General features: G+C 50.1%; 2 protein-coding genes and 1 non-coding gene across 3 annotated transcripts; 2 read left to right on the top strand and 1 right to left on the bottom strand.

Annotated features, from left to right (window-relative positions):
• Positions 1-2,570: 2,570 nt before the first annotated feature.
• Positions 2,571-2,689, bottom strand: LOC112476521. The gene has a single exon (XR_003045121.1). It is a non-coding gene; the product is annotated as a 5S ribosomal RNA (ribosomal RNA).
• Positions 2,690-5,869: 3,180 nt separating this feature from the next.
• On the top strand, positions 5,870-9,939 carry UFC1 (ubiquitin-fold modifier conjugating enzyme 1). The gene is made up of 6 exons (XM_006907869.3): positions 5,870-6,235; positions 8,219-8,286; positions 8,523-8,586; positions 8,884-8,960; positions 9,209-9,299; positions 9,497-9,939. The coding sequence occupies exons 1-6, from the start codon at positions 6,113-6,115 to the stop codon at positions 9,575-9,577; spliced, it is 504 nt and encodes a 167-aa protein (XP_006907931.1). The 5' UTR covers positions 5,870-6,112; the 3' UTR covers positions 9,578-9,939.
• Positions 9,940-10,882: 943 nt separating this feature from the next.
• On the top strand, positions 10,883-16,333 carry USP21 (ubiquitin specific peptidase 21). The gene is made up of 13 exons (XM_006907868.3): positions 10,883-11,418; positions 11,559-12,179; positions 12,955-13,014; positions 13,142-13,262; positions 13,434-13,545; positions 13,730-13,885; positions 14,274-14,338; positions 14,531-14,634; positions 14,817-14,903; positions 15,173-15,251; positions 15,471-15,578; positions 15,675-15,789; positions 15,969-16,333. The coding sequence occupies exons 2-13, from the start codon at positions 11,580-11,582 to the stop codon at positions 16,057-16,059; spliced, it is 1,698 nt and encodes a 565-aa protein (XP_006907930.1). The 5' UTR covers positions 10,883-11,418; positions 11,559-11,579; the 3' UTR covers positions 16,060-16,333.
• The last annotated feature ends 320 nt before the right edge of the window (positions 16,334-16,653 follow it).

The raw sequence follows: 16,653 nt of genomic DNA, 5'->3' as shown, positions 1-16,653 counted from the left end.
CAATTCACCGTAATTCTCAGTGATTAGAAAGCCCTTTTTTCTGTACTTAGAAAATCTACTTCTTTGTAACTGCCACTTATCGGCCCTATTTTTTCTCTCTGGATCAACACATTGTAGCTACATCAGCCCTTCAGATAGCTGCCGCGCTCCTCCTACATGTCAGTGGTAGTGGCCGTGTGAAGTACAGCAGGTCTCTTTCTTGATCTAAATACACTATTAAGGCTGCTCGTCCCAGTCGTGCTGTTCCCCTGACATTCCCTCAAAGAAGCCCATACCCTGTAGAAACCCATTGTCACAAGGATCCTCTTAACTCTCCCATGCTCATCACTCACTCTGATCCCTGTGACCCTGCCTGGGCTTTCCTCCTTGTGCTATGGTGACTTGCCGACCTTACAGTCCTCTCTCGTCCTTTGTTCCCCATTAAGGCCAGGCCGCTCCAGTTACTCATTTTCACCCAGGCATGGTACTGGCTGCTAAGTTTAGTGGAGCTCTGACCTAGCTGTAAGCCCTTAGCTAGAAATCCAGTGTCTCCTGGTTTCGGAAAAGAAGAGTAGAGACCACAGTCAGTCCCTGAAAACTAATAATCTGCTGTCCAAACTGCCCCCTAACCTGTTTGCCTTTTCTTCATTTGCCAGCTCTGACCCTCACTAATATGGCTTTGGGCAAGTTCCTTCTTGAGCTTATTTTCTTATCTGTAAAACAATGACTCATAGGTCATTGTTTTGATGATTATATTAACATATATGAAGTGTTAACACAGGGTCTAACTCATTGTAAGTGCTCAATAAATGTTTCCTAATACTCATCTGTAACGATTTTCACCAGGTTTCAGAAATTCAGGTTTTTTATAGCTGCTCTCTGCTGCCCCCACGGGGGTGACTTTTTCTATGTCATTGGTCATCCTACAGACCACGACAAAATACAATCCTGTCTCACCAACCCCACAAGCCAATTAGAGAATTAATCAATTCTTCTTTGGTTAGTCGTTCAAATAAAAATGCTCCTATATTCTAGCCCCTTCTCTGTCTTTTTCAAAGAACTTATTAGGAAACATATTTTTCCTGAAATCAAGATGTTCTGTCTCTATGATGTTCTAGTTTGCTAATCGAGTAACACTAGCAATGAAAGTCATTCACTTAATCTATAGTAAGCATTTACTAATGTTATTTACTGTGATAGGCATGTATGATAAGATACACATCGGTGAAGAAAACATGACTTCATGGAGCTCACTGTTTAGACAGAGACACTAAGGAAGGAAAATAAATACATCATGTTAAATTGAGATGGGTGTCATGAAGGAAAAGAACAGAATGCTGTGACAAAAAATGACACCAGAGAAAGCCTGTCTTTGAAGAGGTAGCATGGAAGCTGAGACCTAAAGAACAGCAAGGAACCAGCCTCTTGCAGAGAATGGGAAGTGTCCTGGGCTGAAGGAACCCCTGCAAAAGGCCAGGAGGCAAGGAAGTCATTTCAGGAGACTGAGACACATCGTGATGAACCATGTAGGCATCTGGGGATAACTGCTTTTTTCCCCCTCATTGCTCATAAATCACTCTAGTAACTGTTCTATAATGTTACAAAGAATTACTAATCTTAGTCTTTTAGTTTCCAGAATTCACCATCTAAAATTTCCCTCTTGGGGTAGTGAATACACACACACACACAAATTTTTCCATCTTTAAAAATGTGGACATTTGCCATATTATGAGTTCCTCAGGTTACCTACAGGGGACACAAATCTCACATAATAACTTCTGATTTCTAGAACACCATATGTCCAGGCCCTGAACTCATTTAAAATGCTAAGAATCCTGTTACTATTTTATTAGTATGTTCAATCCTTAGTGAAATTATAACTAACAAAAAGGATTTTCCTAACTTCTCACATTACCTCATTCTGTCTTGTTTTCTTCCAAGCTTTAGCTACTTATATGTTTTTGTACAGCTAAAATAAGGTAATTATCATTATTGCATGATACCTTATTTACCTAGATAACTCTGAGGACTGAAAAATTATTACAAATAATAGAATTTAGTGAAGTGTGTGCGTGGGGAATAACATGCAGAAATAAACATATCTAAACAAACAGTAAGTTAAATATATAATCAAAGAAAAGACTCAATGGCAACAAAAGCGATAAAATGCCTGTGAATAACCTTAACGAGAATGCATGATCTGTGTGAACAAAATTTTAAAATACTACTCACCTAAAAGACACTTAAACAAATGGAAGTAACACCATAATCTTGGGTAGGGACAGCATATAATGATGTTAATCTCCCAAAGTCTACAAATTTAATATGATCTAGATTAAAATATCAGCAAAATTTTTAAAAATAAAACGAGCTTATTTTAGGTTCACATGTTAAAATAAGGAAGAATTGAAAGGAAAATGCTGGAAAAAAAAAAACCCTAATAAATAGAAGCTAGCCCAACCAAATATAAAAATGTATTATAAAGCTACAATAATGAAGATGGGGCAATTCCCTGTGAATACACAAACTGATGTAACAGAATAGAAGGTCCAGTAACAGACCTAAATTCATACTTTTTTTTTTATTTCTTATGCCTACGGCACCTGGTATTCCTAGGTGGTCTGCCATCCAAGTACTAACCAGGCCCACCCCTGCTTAGCTTCCGAGATCAGACGAGATCGGGCGCGTTCAGGGTAGCATGGCTGTAGACTCCTTATGGATTTTAATAGCCAGTCATAGCTAATATAAAACACTGGGAGCTACCTAAAACATAAGGGTACAAAGAGAATGAAAGTAAAAGAATGGGAAACGCTATATTATGCAAACATAAACCAAATGAAAATTATATAATAACATATAGTAGACTTGAAGTCACAAAGCATTACTAGAAATAAAGGCACCTCATATCAATAAGTTCGACTTGCCTGGAAGTTCTAAATTTGTATACACTTAATAGCATAACCTCAAATAGTACAGAACAACAGAGCTACAAAGAAAAATAGACAAATTCATAATTATAATAGGAGATTTAACACACCTCTCTCATTCACTGATAGAGCATACCTCTTTTGGAACCAAGAAACGCCCCCACGAAAAATCGGTAAGGATATAAAAAACTTAAATAATGAGAAGAAAATTGGATTCAACAATGTAAATACTCCACTATACCCAACAACTGCAAATGACAAATTATTTTCAAGCACACTTGGAACATTTTTAAACCTGACCATATTGTGCTATAAAGTAAGTTTCAACAAATTTCAAAGGATTGAAATACAAGGTGTGTTTCTTGCCCTCATTGCAGTTAATCTAGAAATGAGTAACAAAAGGTGACTAGAAAGTCCTTACATTTGGAAGTTATGAAATCCATTTCTAAATAACCCAAAAATAGAAATCACAATCAGAGTTAGAAAATAATTTTAAACTGAATGATAACAAAAATACTACATACCAAAACTTATGGGATATGCTTATAGGAAAATGCATAGTCCTAAGTGCACGTATTAGGAAAAAAGAAAAGCTGAAAATTCACGAATTTTGCATCCATCTTAAGAACCTAGAATAGTAAATTAAATCCAGAGAAAGTAGAAGGTAAGAAATGTGCACATAGCGATGTCTGGAAGGATATATACTTTAAATGATAGCAGTTTTTACTTCTTGGGATAGGATTCTGAAATAATTTTATTTTTTTGTATTGTTTAAGCTGGAACAAAGCCACTTTCATTTTAGGAAAAAAGGTAGTAGAGGAAAACATGGGATCATTAAATAATAATAATAGGCTAGACCATTGTGGTGACACCAGAAGCTGTTAACTGGGCATCATATAGAAATTTTTCCACACTTTTAAAAATGCCGTGAACAAAATCAAAGACAAATGACAAACTGGGGAAAATATAACCCATCACAAGTGGCTAATCTCTTTCATAAAAAAAAGCACACTAAAAATCTCATGTATATCACCGAGAAAAAAATGATAATTAAAAAGGAGTAAAGGATATAAACATTTACAGAAAAGGAAATATAAACAGATGCTAACCGATGAAAATCTATTACGCTTACTCATAATGAGAGAAATGGACATTAAAATTGTCTTGAGATTCCATTTCAATCATAGAACTGGCAAAAATAACTTGTTAATACTGTGATTTTTTGGGGGGGGAGAACTTGTCATTTCATATATTGCTAACAGTCATACAAGTTGGTTTAATATTTATGGAGGGCAATTTGACATTAATAAAAATTTAAATGCACAAATCTTTTGAGGCAATATTTCCATATCTAAGTATTTATTACACATGTACAAAATGGTGAGTAGATAAGGTGATTATCCGGGACACTGTTTGTAATAGCAAAAGACTGAACACGACCTAAGCATTCATGAGGGTCTGCTTGAATAAATTATAGCATGAATAAATTATGAGAAAATGCAGTTTACAGTAACCCTCCAAAGTCTTTTCCCCTCCGACTGTACTAAAGAATAATCGACAAATATAATTGTACATATTTAAAGTGATAATTTGATATACATGTAATGATTTTATATACATGTATTGTGGAATGACTACCAAGATCAAGATAATGAACACGTCCATCAACTCACGTAATTAACTCTTTTTTTTCATGGCGAGAATGCTTAACATCTACTCTAACTTCCAAATATACAACACTATATTATTAACTATAGTCACCATGCTGTACCTTAGATTCTCTGAATTTATTCTTCTTATAACTGAAAGTTTGTATCCTTTGACCTACATGTCACCATTTCCCCTCCCTCATCTTCAAAGTCTTATGACAATTAAATTGCAAAGCCTCATCCCAAATCCCTGCACTGTGTAAGATGCCAGTGTGCCTACACGCAAAAGGGAATACATCTTCATTTCCCCTGGGAGAGAGCGCTCCACAGAGGTATTAAAAAGCTTTGCTTTAGCTTTAACCAATATCCGACTTCTAAAGAAAAAAGGTATAACATGCTAACAAAACACAAAAACCACATCATCTCAATGAACACAGAAAAAGCATTTGGAAAAAAATCCAACATCCATTCATGATTAAAACCCTCAACACTACAAACAGGAGGGAACTTTCTTAAACTGATAAAGGGCATCTATGAAAAGGCTACAGGTTACATCATATTTAATGAAGAAAGACAACGCTCCCCCTCTCCCCCCCCAAAAAAAATCAGAACAAGACAAGGATGTCTGCTCTCAACACACCGTTCCACTCTGTACTAGAGGTCTCAGCCATTAGAAATTAAGATACGGTATGTTTATCACATTTGTTGATGGACTATAGAACGCGATGATTAATACAATCTGATCCAAAATTACTGCTACAGGCTGGAATGATTAACGGAGTAAATGAGACATGTAAATTAAAGCCAAAACTAATGCGTTTAGGTTTAAAAACCAACGTCAAGGTACAAAATTCTGCATAATTTCTGGGAACCTTCCGTGTACCCTGCCCTAGAGACAGAGACATGACTCCTTCCTAGATGGCTTAAGCTCAGACCAAAACAATGTCTAGGCTAAGGCACGTCTTCCTGTGACCTCTAGACCCCTTTGCCACTTAAGAATTCTCTATTACGATTGTGTTAATTCTTCAGGGCCAAGACTGTATGTTACATTTGATTCTCCAAGGTTTCCAATATTTATCAGGAGTCCAGTACCCTTCCACTGGGTGACTACACTGCCCTCGGGCCGACTACGTGGAAGCTAAGGAAGCTTAAACGAAGCGACAACACGTGAACCGCGCGTTTTAGGAAGACGGTGCGCAGAACAGTGCCTGGAACAGTCTGAAATTCTAACAACTCTCCCATTTGGAGAGGCGTCCGGAGGGGTTTTCTGAGGTTACTTCTCTGAGCATGAGCGGAAGTCACGTTTTGACCAGTCTGTGGGGGGTTTTTACTGATAGGTGCCATATTCAGGACAGAGCAATTCATTTCTATTCTGTTCTCCCCGTTGTACCCACAAGCAGGTGACAAGTTCGTCTTCGCTACTAGACGATAAAGACAGCATTCAAGGAAGTCGTAAGGCAGCACGACTCCCCATCTTCCCATAGTAAAGATGGAGGCGCCCTGCATGTAAACGACAGGTAAAACTACTTCCGCCTTTCTCCTGCGCCCTCGTCCAAGATGGCGGACGAGGCCACCCGGCGTGTCGTGTCTGAGATCCCGGTGCTGAAGACTAACGCCGGACCTCGAGATCGGGAGTTGTGGGTGCAGCGACTCAAGGAGGAATACCAGGCTCTTATCCGGGTCAGTCGTGCTACCGCGGCCAACCGCGTCGCAGAACGGTTGCGGGCAATCAGGTGTCCTTAGAAATCTGCTCCGTGTGGAAGCTGCTTCCGGTTTTAAAGTTTAACTCCCAAATTCATAGAAACTGGAGAATTGGGGGGTGCGGATAGTGGGGAGCAGGCAGAGGAGACTCGCGTCAGGAGCCACACTGAGACCAGCGTTTGTGGCCGAAAGCAGCCGTTCCTGTGGGGATACGCCTCCCCGGAAGGTGACGTGTCCCCCTGGCTGCAGGTGCCAGCTCTCCTGCATGTAGGGGAGGTGGTCAGAGGGTTTCCTGCGGCCTAAGGCCGGGTCCGCATCTCCCCGCTCCCGCCTTCACTCTTCGTGAGGGAGGAACATAGGTTAGGGCTGAAAATGGAAGGAGCCGTTAGTTGCAGAGAGCTGAGGAGCTGAGCGCACAGGAACGAGCCATCCTCTCAGCTAGTGTCCCTTCTGCGGAAGAAGAAAGTTTGTCTTCCTGACAGGGACCTCTGTCTATAATAAAGGCCAGCAGCTTTTCTGCCGCTTGAAAAAACCCTTATTAGACGGCTAGTACCTAGGAAGGGGGTCCAAAACCAAATAAGGTGGAGGGGACTGAGGTGGACAGAAGCAGTTTTAATACGTTGTTTAAGTAGAGCGGGAGGGAGGGGAGGCGGAGAAACTGCTAAGATGTTTTGAAGAAGGTGGAGAGATTCCTAATCCAATTGGGGTCTCCTCAGGGAAGGCTTCCTGGAAGAGGCAGGACTTGAGCTGAGACTTAAAGGGTAAACATAAGTTAGCCAGATAAAACATGAGGGTAAGAGAAGGACATTCAAGTCAAAAGGGACAGCATGAGCAAAGGCGTAGAAGCTAGAATGGCCATGATGTGCATGAAGAAAGGCAAGTAGTTCAGAGTTGCTACGGCATCAAATGTGTGGCAGGGAGTGGTAGGCAAGGCTTGAGGGAGCGGTTTGAGCACTTGAATTTTATCTTGGGGGCTTTAGGATACCTTTAAAGGATTTTAAACGGAGGAATAACAGGGCCAGATTTGGCTTTTGATGGATCACAGTGGCAGTAGAGAGGAAAATAGAATTGACAGGGAAAAGATCGAAGGTAGGAGATAAATTAGGAGGCTGTCAATAATCCAGGAAAAAGAAAGGTGATGACGGTCGAAACTCAGCAGTTACGGTGAGAATAGAGAGGAAAGGTAGATGTGAAGAATACGCAGAAGGTAAAATCAGCGGAACATTGTGAAACAGAGTAAGCAGGATCGGTGGAGGAAAGTAAAGGAGAGGAAGTATCAGGAATGATTCCCAGCGTTTTGAGTGACAGTGAATGCTAATACTACTGCCTGAAATTGATGCAGTGGAGAAATGGATCTGAAGGACAGGGGGAAACACTTGAGTTTGAGGTACCTGTGAAACGAAGGTAGAAATTTCAATATACAGTTGGATGGGAGACCACCTGGAAAGACCAGGTGCTGTAGGCGTAAAAAATAAAAAATGAGGGATTGTAAACTGACAAGGTCCTTGCAATCTGTGAGGTCAACCAAGAGTTGCCTCGCCTAAAAATATATATATATATACGAATCTGATGCTCTGAGAAAAGGTCTAGATTAAACATAAAGATTTGGAAGTCATCAACATGTGGGTGCCAGTCAAACCCAGGACGACATGAGGTCCTCCAGAGAGGGAGTACACCATAAAATGAGTTGTGGGCTGAGGGCAGGCGCTGTCAGAGGTGAGAAGAGAACCCAGGCACTACCATCAAGTCTTTTGTGCTAAATTGAGTGGAATCCCAAGCATTCTGTTCTCTGCTCTGGGCAAGTTCCTGCTTATCAGTGCAGCTTTGTCTTCGGCTTTGCTTATGTCCGAAAAGTTGGGTAAACATACCAAGAGAGAAAGTAATCACACACTTTTCTTTTGACGTTGGGGGACTGCCCTTGCCCCCGTCTTCCCTCTCAAAGACCTAATTCTCTGCTTTCAGTATGTGGAGAACAACAAGAATGCGGACAATGATTGGTTCCGACTGGAGTCCAACAAGGAAGGGACTCGGTAGGCAGACCCTCCTGGGAGGTGTGGGGGTGGGAGTCTTACCTGCTTGAACATTTTGGTGTCTCAGAGCTCACTGCCTGGGCTTCCCTGCCTCATATTAGCTGTGTCCCCTCCCACAACTCCAGACTCCCAATTCCCATCTCATGAGTCTCTCAGGCTAGTCGCCTAAACCAAGACGATGTCATTTGAATAGAGAAGAATGGGCAAATGGGACTGAGGTTTGGTTTTTGTTACAGGTGGTTTGGAAAATGCTGGTACATCCACGATCTCCTCAAATATGAGTTCGACATCGAGTTTGACGTGCGTATGATGGAGTAGGAAATGTGGAGGTTATTAGGAGAGGAGGGATTATGTGATTGTTAACAAGCTAACCTTTCTTGGAAGAACTAAAGAAAACTTTTTAAATGGGAAGAGAAAGCTGAGGTTTGAAGCAAACATAGGTCCAGTTACTAATCTCCAAGCCTAGAGTCCTGGCGCACACATGCCGCTTGGGGAGTTTGCCAGATATTTCCATTCAAGCAAGACGTGTGTGTGTGCGACTAGATCAGTTCCTTTCAATCCTGATTCTGTTTTATTAAGGCTTTATAATTCCTCCAGATTCCTATCACATATCCTACTACTGCTCCAGAAATTGCAGTCCCTGAGCTGGATGGAAAAACAGCAAAGATGTACAGGTAAGACTGAATAGGAGATGAGAAAGGGTCAAAGAAGGACTTGGGGAGAACTCCAGGAGGCAGGAATTTCCCCCAGAGTCTGCTGGCCTAGAGGGGCTCCAGGCTTCCCTCTGTCAAGCCTGGACAAAGTATGTAGCGGACATTACTCTCAATTCTGATCACTAGTATCCCTGTGCTCCCAAGAGACTGCTGTGCTTTATGGTTAATCTTACATGTCAACACCTTCTTTCCTCTTGTCCCTCCCATAGGGGTGGCAAAATATGTCTGACCGATCATTTTAAGCCTTTGTGGGCCAGGAACGTGCCCAAGTTTGGATTAGCTCATCTTATGGCTCTGGGGGTAAGTGTGGGGTGTTTGGCATATAAGGGGGATGGGGGTTAGGCCACGAGCAGTATAAGAACAGTAACAGAGTAAACAAGGAATAACAGTGTTTTCCCTTGGGCATGTTCCCCTAGAATCTCTCTAGAAAAGAACTTAGGGAACATGAGGCGTTGGCTGGGTCACAGTAATCTCATAGGGTCTCGCTTGTACTGCAGCTGGGTCCATGGCTGGCAGTGGAAATCCCCGATCTAATTCAGAAAGGCGTGATTCAGCATAAAGAGAAATGCAGCCAATGAAGGATCAAGCCGCTGAGGCTGAGACTTGGATAGGCTACGTTCCTGTTTTCCTGTGCATCCCTCTTCTTACTCATCCGACCGCTTCACTCACACCCCTTCGCCTACAGCGGTTACTAAGTAGCTGCAGCGGTACAGTTTCCAGCATTGCCGGGGTGAAAAAACAGTGTTGCTACTGAGTTTCTAAGTTAGGCTGTACAGGGAGGGGAGAGGCTGGGGCTTTGGAAAAACCGAAAGGTAATTTATACCCCTTCCCCAGGCGGAGCGGTGTGAGATCCTGGAAGGACAGGGGATGGTTGAAAGTGGGTACACAGTCTTTTTGGTTTCCGGAAATAACTCATCAATAAAAGCTGCTTCTTCTGGTGGCCTGTGGTTCTCGTTGGTGGCTGTTGACACAGGGTGAGCAGGCCGAGCCCCAAGGCACATGTACAACCACACTGATTTGGGAGGGAGCTGGGGAATGAGAAAAAATCTTGACCTCTGTCCCTGCTGCTGAGACCTTCCTTTGTCCTTTACCGGGGAGCCTCCTGCTTTGGCCGGCAAAGTGCTTGAGGGGCGGTGTTGCAGGGCCAGCCTTTATGCCCTGCGGGGAACTTCCGGTCCCTAGTGCGGTGCTGGACCCACGCCCTGCGCTCCCTGGGAAGGGTCTGCGCAAGCCCGGGGCCACACTACTTGTCAGATCCACATCCCTATGGGCCACAGGCAGAGGTGACGGGACCCCGTACTTAAGGGACGTGGTTTGCAGCAGTGGTTTAAAGACAATTCTAGGCAGGGCTGGGAAGTGGCGGTCCTCAAGTTGGCTGCGTTTCCATGGTGTCGGCCGCGGAGCCAAGGGGGCGGGCTCACGCAGGCGCCGAGGAGGTCGGCGGGCCCCCCTCCCCGCCCCGAATGTGGGTGCGCAGGCGCCGTGGGACACGGTGAAGCCGGCGGCCCGTGGCCCGTGGGACCAACAAAGATGGCGGCGGCCCCGGCGGCGGGAGCGACCTGGGCGACACGGGGGGGTGCGGGGGGCGGGGGAAGACAGCCCCGGACCCGGGAGGACGCCTCCCACACGGGCAGGGGCGCGGAGGGCCCCGCAGGCCTGGGAGAACCGGGCTGGAGGGACCGCGTCCGTGGGCCGCGGGGAACACAGCGCCGGGCTCCGTAGCCAATCAGCGGGCTCGGCCTTTCTGCCCTCGAGGGGGGCGGACCCGCCGAGGGGGTGCGGGGGGCGGGGGAAGACAGCCCCGGACCCGGGAGGACGCCTCCCACACGGGCAGGGGCGCGGAGGGCCCCGCAGGCCTGGGAGAACCGGGCTGGAGGGACCGCGTCCGTGGGCCGCGGGGAACACAGCGCCGGGCTCCGTAGCCAATCAGCGGGCTCGGCCTTTCTGCCCTCGAGGGGGGCGGACCCGCCGAAACCCTGCTGTGGTGGGAGCAGCGCAGAGATTAAGGGCCGGGGACTTGCGCGTCCTCCGTCTCCGCCCCTGTCCCCGCGCCCTACACCGCGTTGTAGCTCGGGGGTGGGGGAGGGATTGATTCTCCAGACACCCGTTCAGGTGGCTTCATTTACAGCGGGGAGGGCCAGCGGTTGAGGGTGGAATGCTGTCTTTGGGGCTGTTGTCCTTGCATCCACTCCCCTATTTGACCAGAGGTCCGAAGTGACCCAGGGCACATCCCGCTGGACCAGCCAGGTCAAGCGGGATGTGCCCTGGGTCACTTGTCATGAGCGCTTAGGTTGTGAAGACATCTGAGCTAGGGGTCGTCACTGGCTTTTCAGTAAAGCCGTATCCTGCAGGAAGGTGGGGAGGAACACAGAGGCAAAGCAGTGGGCTGCTGTCAGTCACCCATTCATTCATTTACTCAGTGAGTACTAAGTATTTACTTCCCGTGGGACGCTAGGTCCTGGGACACAGTGACTGATACACGTGGTTCCTGCCCTCAGTGCCGTGTAGCTTAGGGTCCCACTTCCCTCCATACTCTGCTGACCGGCTCTTCTCCTCCAGGGCCAGCCTGTGGTGTCCACAATGCCCCAGGCCTCTGAGCACCGCCTGGGCCGGACCCGAGAGCCACCCGTTAGTGTCCAGCCCCGAGTGGGATCCAAACTACCGTTTGCCCCCCGGGCCCGCAGCAAGGAGAGCCGAACCCCAGCTCCTGGGCTGAACCCCATGCTGCGACCTCTGCCTCCCCGGCCAGGTGCACCTGAGGAACGGCTCAAGAAACTGGACCTGGGACGGGGACGGACCTCAGGCCCACGTCCCAGAGGCCCCCTTCGGGCAGATCATGGCGTTCCCCTGCCTGGCTCACCACCCCCCACTGTGGCCCTGCCTCTCCCGTCCAGGACCAACCTAGCCCGTTCCAAGTCTGTGAGCAGTGGGGACTTGCGTCCAACGGGGATTGCCTTGGGAGGGCACCGCAGTGCTGGAGAGCTAGGAGCTGCCCTGAGCCGCTTGGCGCTCCGGCCTGAGCCGCCTGCTTTGAGGCGCAGTGCCTCTCTCCGCCGCCTCGGGGGCTTTCCTGGGCCCCCCACCTTGCTCAGCATACGGACAGAGCCCCCTACTTCCCATGGCACCTTCCACGTGATATCCGCCCGGCCCTCGGAGCCTTTCTACTCCGAAGACAAGATGGTGAGGACCTGCCAGCGCACGTGACCTCCCATTCCTCTGTTCCTCCATGTGTCGAGCTTTCTTGCCATCATGTAGCTTTCCTTCCCCGCTTTCCCAAGTCCCTTTCTCAGCCCCCTACTGCAGCATTTAGACTTTCCTGTCCTTTACGAAGTACCCTTTCGGGGTGTCTGTGGCTCCTCAGCATGGTGTGCCGCTTCAGCCCCCAGGCAATCAACCCAGCCGTTTGGAACTCTCCTTTGGGTCCCCAGGCCCTTACTTTCCCTTGCTGCACCTTGTCTCCCAGGACACTGCATAGGCCTGATTAATCTCTGGAGCTGAGGAGGGGCGGGCTCACAGCATCCGAGCTAGTGTGGTTGCCCATTTCCCCAGCCAAGTGAGCTAGGCTGATTGCATTCAGAGCCATCGGGAGAGGGTGCAGGAAGGGGCCACGGGGGCAGGAGGGGGCCTTGGAGGCAGCAAGGTGGGGGTGGGGAGCAGCTGGGCAACCATGCCAGTGCTGGGGGAGCTGCCCCAGGAGCTGCAGCGTCGGCTGGCTGGGCAGAGGTGTAAGTGGGGACCGAGTGGGACAGCCATGGCTGAATCTGTGGTCCACTCAGCTGTGATGGGCTTACTGCTCATGGCCAGTGAGGTAGGGAGACCCCAATACCCAGTGAGGGGAAAAGGAGAGAGTTTGGGGGTGAAGAATGGGGGAGGGAGGCGACGGGCAGCATGCTGCGGAAAGGTGAAGGTGCCAGGCGGGTACACGGGGACCTGCTGACTGTGCTCTGGCTTCCAGGCTCACCACACGCTGCTCCTGGGCTCCGGTCACGTGGGCCTCCGAAACCTGGGGAACACGGTGAGAGCCCCCCTTCCAGCAGGAGTGTGAGGTGGCGCTGGGCGGGGGACTGGCTGACTTGGGGAACACCTGGGGCTTACCGGCCCCTGGTCTGGGAGATAATGGCGCCGTCTCTGGTGCTCCCCAGTGCTTCCTGAACGCCGTGCTACAGTGTTTGAGCAGCACTCGGCCTCTTCGGGACTTCTGTCTGCGAAGGGACTTCCGGCAAGAGGTGCCTGGAGGGGGCCGAGCCCAAGAGCTGACTGAAGGTGGGGCGACAACCCCCCCCCAGGTCCTCCTTTCCCCAGCCTTCGGATCTGGGGGTCGTCTGTCTTTTCCCCGTTGCTGACTCTCCGCGGTGTCCCCACCCTTCGAGCCCCCTCTCCCGTGCCTCTTCTGTGGTTAACCTTGGTTTCCCTTCCCCACTCCCACCCCGATAGCCTTCGCGGACGTGATCGGTGCCCTGTGGCACCCTGACTCCTGCGAAGCTGTGAATCCCACTCGGTTCCGAGCTGTCTTCCAGAAATACGTCCCCTCCTTCTCTGGATACAGGTGGGGGAGCTGGAGGGCGTTGGACTTTTCTCTGGCCGTGCCTGCGGTGGGGGCGGGGGTCTCGCAGGGGCCCTGGCAGCAAGTTTGTGAGCCCTAACGTGCTGCACACCAGGAGCAGGGGCCGCTGTCTGGGCGGGTGGTAGCTGCGAGCTAGGTGAGGCCAGCCGCCTCTCTCTGGCTCCAGCCAGCAGGACGCCCAGGAGTTCCTGAAGCTCCTCATGGAGCGGCTGCACCTGGAGGTCAACCGCCGAGGCCGCAGGGCCGCGCCTCTCCTGGCCGGCAGCCCGGCGCCCTCCCCGCCCCGCCGGGCAGGGGCGCGGCCCGCCGAACCGGAGTTAAGGTAGGCCCCCCCAGAGGCAGCAAAGGGTTGGGGATGTAGGGTCCAGGGAAACGCTTAGCCCAGAAACTGGCCTGGGAGGCAGTGCAGAGTGGAGGAGAGCAGCAGCGGTGTCCCCAAGGGGAGCGGGGCTGCTCATTTATGAGGGTTCCCGGGGCTGGGAGCGGTGGAGGACGGCATGCTCCGCCCTCGTCTGTGTCCCTTTTTCTTCCTCTCACCTCGGATTTCCCGAGAGTCCTCAGAAATGTTACTCCTTTGACTCTTTGCTGAGTACAGAGAAGCAGCTGGGGTCTAGGTGGGTCAGGGCTCTGTGGTCCCGCCCGTGGCGGTGGGGGTGCGCGGTGTTCCTGCTGTCTCATGGGTGCTCCCCATGTCCCTTGATCTCTGGTAGTGACGATGACCGCGCCAACCTAATGTGGAAGCGGTACCTGGAGCGAGAAGACAGCAAGATTGTGGGTATGGAACGGGCACGGCAGCGGGGAAGCCGGGGTACTCTCACGGGGTGTGGGCGCAAGACTGGGCGATGCCCACGTGGAAGAGGTGAGGGGTTCGTTAGGCGTGTCGGCGGCGGAGGAGGGGGTCAGGCAAACGGGTGCGAAGTCTCAGATCCCACAGGGACCTTTTCCCCGCCTCTTTGCTTCTGCCTAGACCTGTTTGTGGGCCAGCTGAAAAGTTGTCTCAAGTGCCAGGCCTGTGGGTATCGCTCCACGACCTTCGAGGTTTTTTGTGACCTGTCCCTGCCCATCCCCAAGGTGGGATTCCAGAGGGTTCCAGGGGTGGACGGGACATGTGGGTTTGTGACCCATCACCACCCAGCCCCGGCGTGGGGGGGCACCCCATGCGTCTCAGGAACAGAACGGAAGCTTGAGCCGGTCGAGGAGAGCTGGGAGGAGAAACACAGAATACACTGACCCTGCACTCCGCTTCCCTCCAGAAAGGGTTTGCTGGGGGCAAGGTGTCTCTGCGGGACTGTTTCAGCCTTTTCACCAAGGAAGAAGAGCTGGAGCTGGAGAATGCCCCAGTATGTGGGGTTCACAGGGGTACAGTAAGGGTGGGGGTCCTGGTTGGCTCCATATGGGCACAGGGGGTTGCATGATGCTTTCGTGTGGGGAGTATTTCTCTGTCTGGGTTTGTGTTGGGGTCTCAGGTGTGTCCTAGTCTCCTAGGACACAGAGGAGTGGCCCAGAGGATGCGGAAGTAATGGGAAGCATGGTACATTTGCGAGTCAGGGTGTTGGAAAAGCCAGTCGAGGTGAGGGGCACAGTAACCTGACATTTGACATTTATTCAGGTGTGTGACCGATGTCGGCAGAAAACACGAAGTACCAAAAAGTTGACAGTACAGAGATTCCCCCGAATCCTCGTGCTTCGTATCCTAATCTTCAAATTCTTACTTCTTCCACCCATTTTTCTCCTCACTCCCCACGTTTGCAGAGGTGGACATTTGGGAACTGAATGTTCCTTAGGAAAAGCCTACCACTCCACCTTGAGGGCGCGTTCGGGGATGGGAGTGAGTGGACAGCATCAGAGACCTCAGTACCCCTCAGAGGCCCCCTGCCTCTTCCAAATGCTCCTTAACCCGGGCTTAGATCTTAATCGATTTTCCGCCTCCCGAGGTTCCATCAAGAAAAGCTCAGTAGGTGTAGACTTCCCGCTGCAGCGACTGAGCCTAGGGGACTTTGCCAGTGACAAAGCTGGTGAGACTGGTGGGGAAGGTCCTGAGGAGGCCGCGAAGGGGAGGGAGAGTCGGGGTGGGCACAGCTGTGACAATTCCACGGCCCCTGACTCGGCAGGAAGCCCCGTGTATCAGCTGTATGCCCTTTGCAACCACTCGGGCAGCGTCCACTGTGGCCACTACACAGCCTTGTGCCGGTGCCAGACTGGGTGGCACGTCTACAATGACTCTCGGTGAGAAAGGCCTCCTGTCCAACCCCTGCCCTGCCCCTGTCCCCAACATGAAGCCCCAGGGGGACAGAGTGCCTGCTGAAGGGAGAGGTGGGCGCTCCCGCTGCTTCCTGCGTGCTGTGAGGCTGGAGGGGTATTTGGGGGTGGTTACCACTGACCCCCTCCCCCTCCCTCCCTCCTAGTGTCTCCCCCGTCAGTGAAAACCAGGTGGCATCCAGTGAGGGCTACGTGCTGTTCTACCAGCTGATGCAGGAGCCGCCCCGGTGCCTGTGACATCCCTTTATGCCCTGGCGCCTGTGACACCCTCTCAACACCCTTAAGCCCCAGGCTCCCCATTTACCTCAGAGACGTCTATTTTTGTGTCTTTTTAATCGGGGAGGGGGGAGGGTGTGGTTGTAGCTCCCATTATTTTTTTTATTAAAAAATGCCCTTCCACCAGGAGGTCCCCTCGTCTCCCAGCCCTGTACAAAGCTCCCCAGGCCCTGCCCGTGTACAGCCCCCCACCCTCTACAATCTCATTTTTTGTGAATAAATTTATTAAGAAAAAGCGATGCCCTTATTTGTGTTTGTGCTTAGGGGGTGGGCCGAAGCGGAGTCCTCCCGGGCGCGTCGATGCCGGCGTTTGCCCGAGCACTGGAGGTCCGCACTGGGAGGACGCGGAGGCGGACGCGGGAAGCTGCGGGGAAGTCTGGGCCGAGGGCAGGCAGCCCAGGACCCCTGTTGACAAACATGGGTGCGTTGCCGGGCGGCCCTCGTTCCCGCAGGCCTAGGCTGTTGCTAACACCAAGGAGCTGTTTGTGGAGCCGCCTCCCGACGGACCCGCCCCGGGTCCCCAGGCCCTTCCCCTACGCGCCCCCCGGGGCTCGC

This window comes from Pteropus alecto, unplaced genomic scaffold (assembly GCF_000325575.1).
Source record: "Pteropus alecto unplaced genomic scaffold, ASM32557v1 scaffold101, whole genome shotgun sequence".
Taxonomy (NCBI): Eukaryota; Metazoa; Chordata; class Mammalia; order Chiroptera; family Pteropodidae; genus Pteropus; species Pteropus alecto.
The sequence above is the reverse complement of the archived record's forward strand: the minus strand, read 5'-3'. Positions and strand labels throughout refer to the sequence as shown.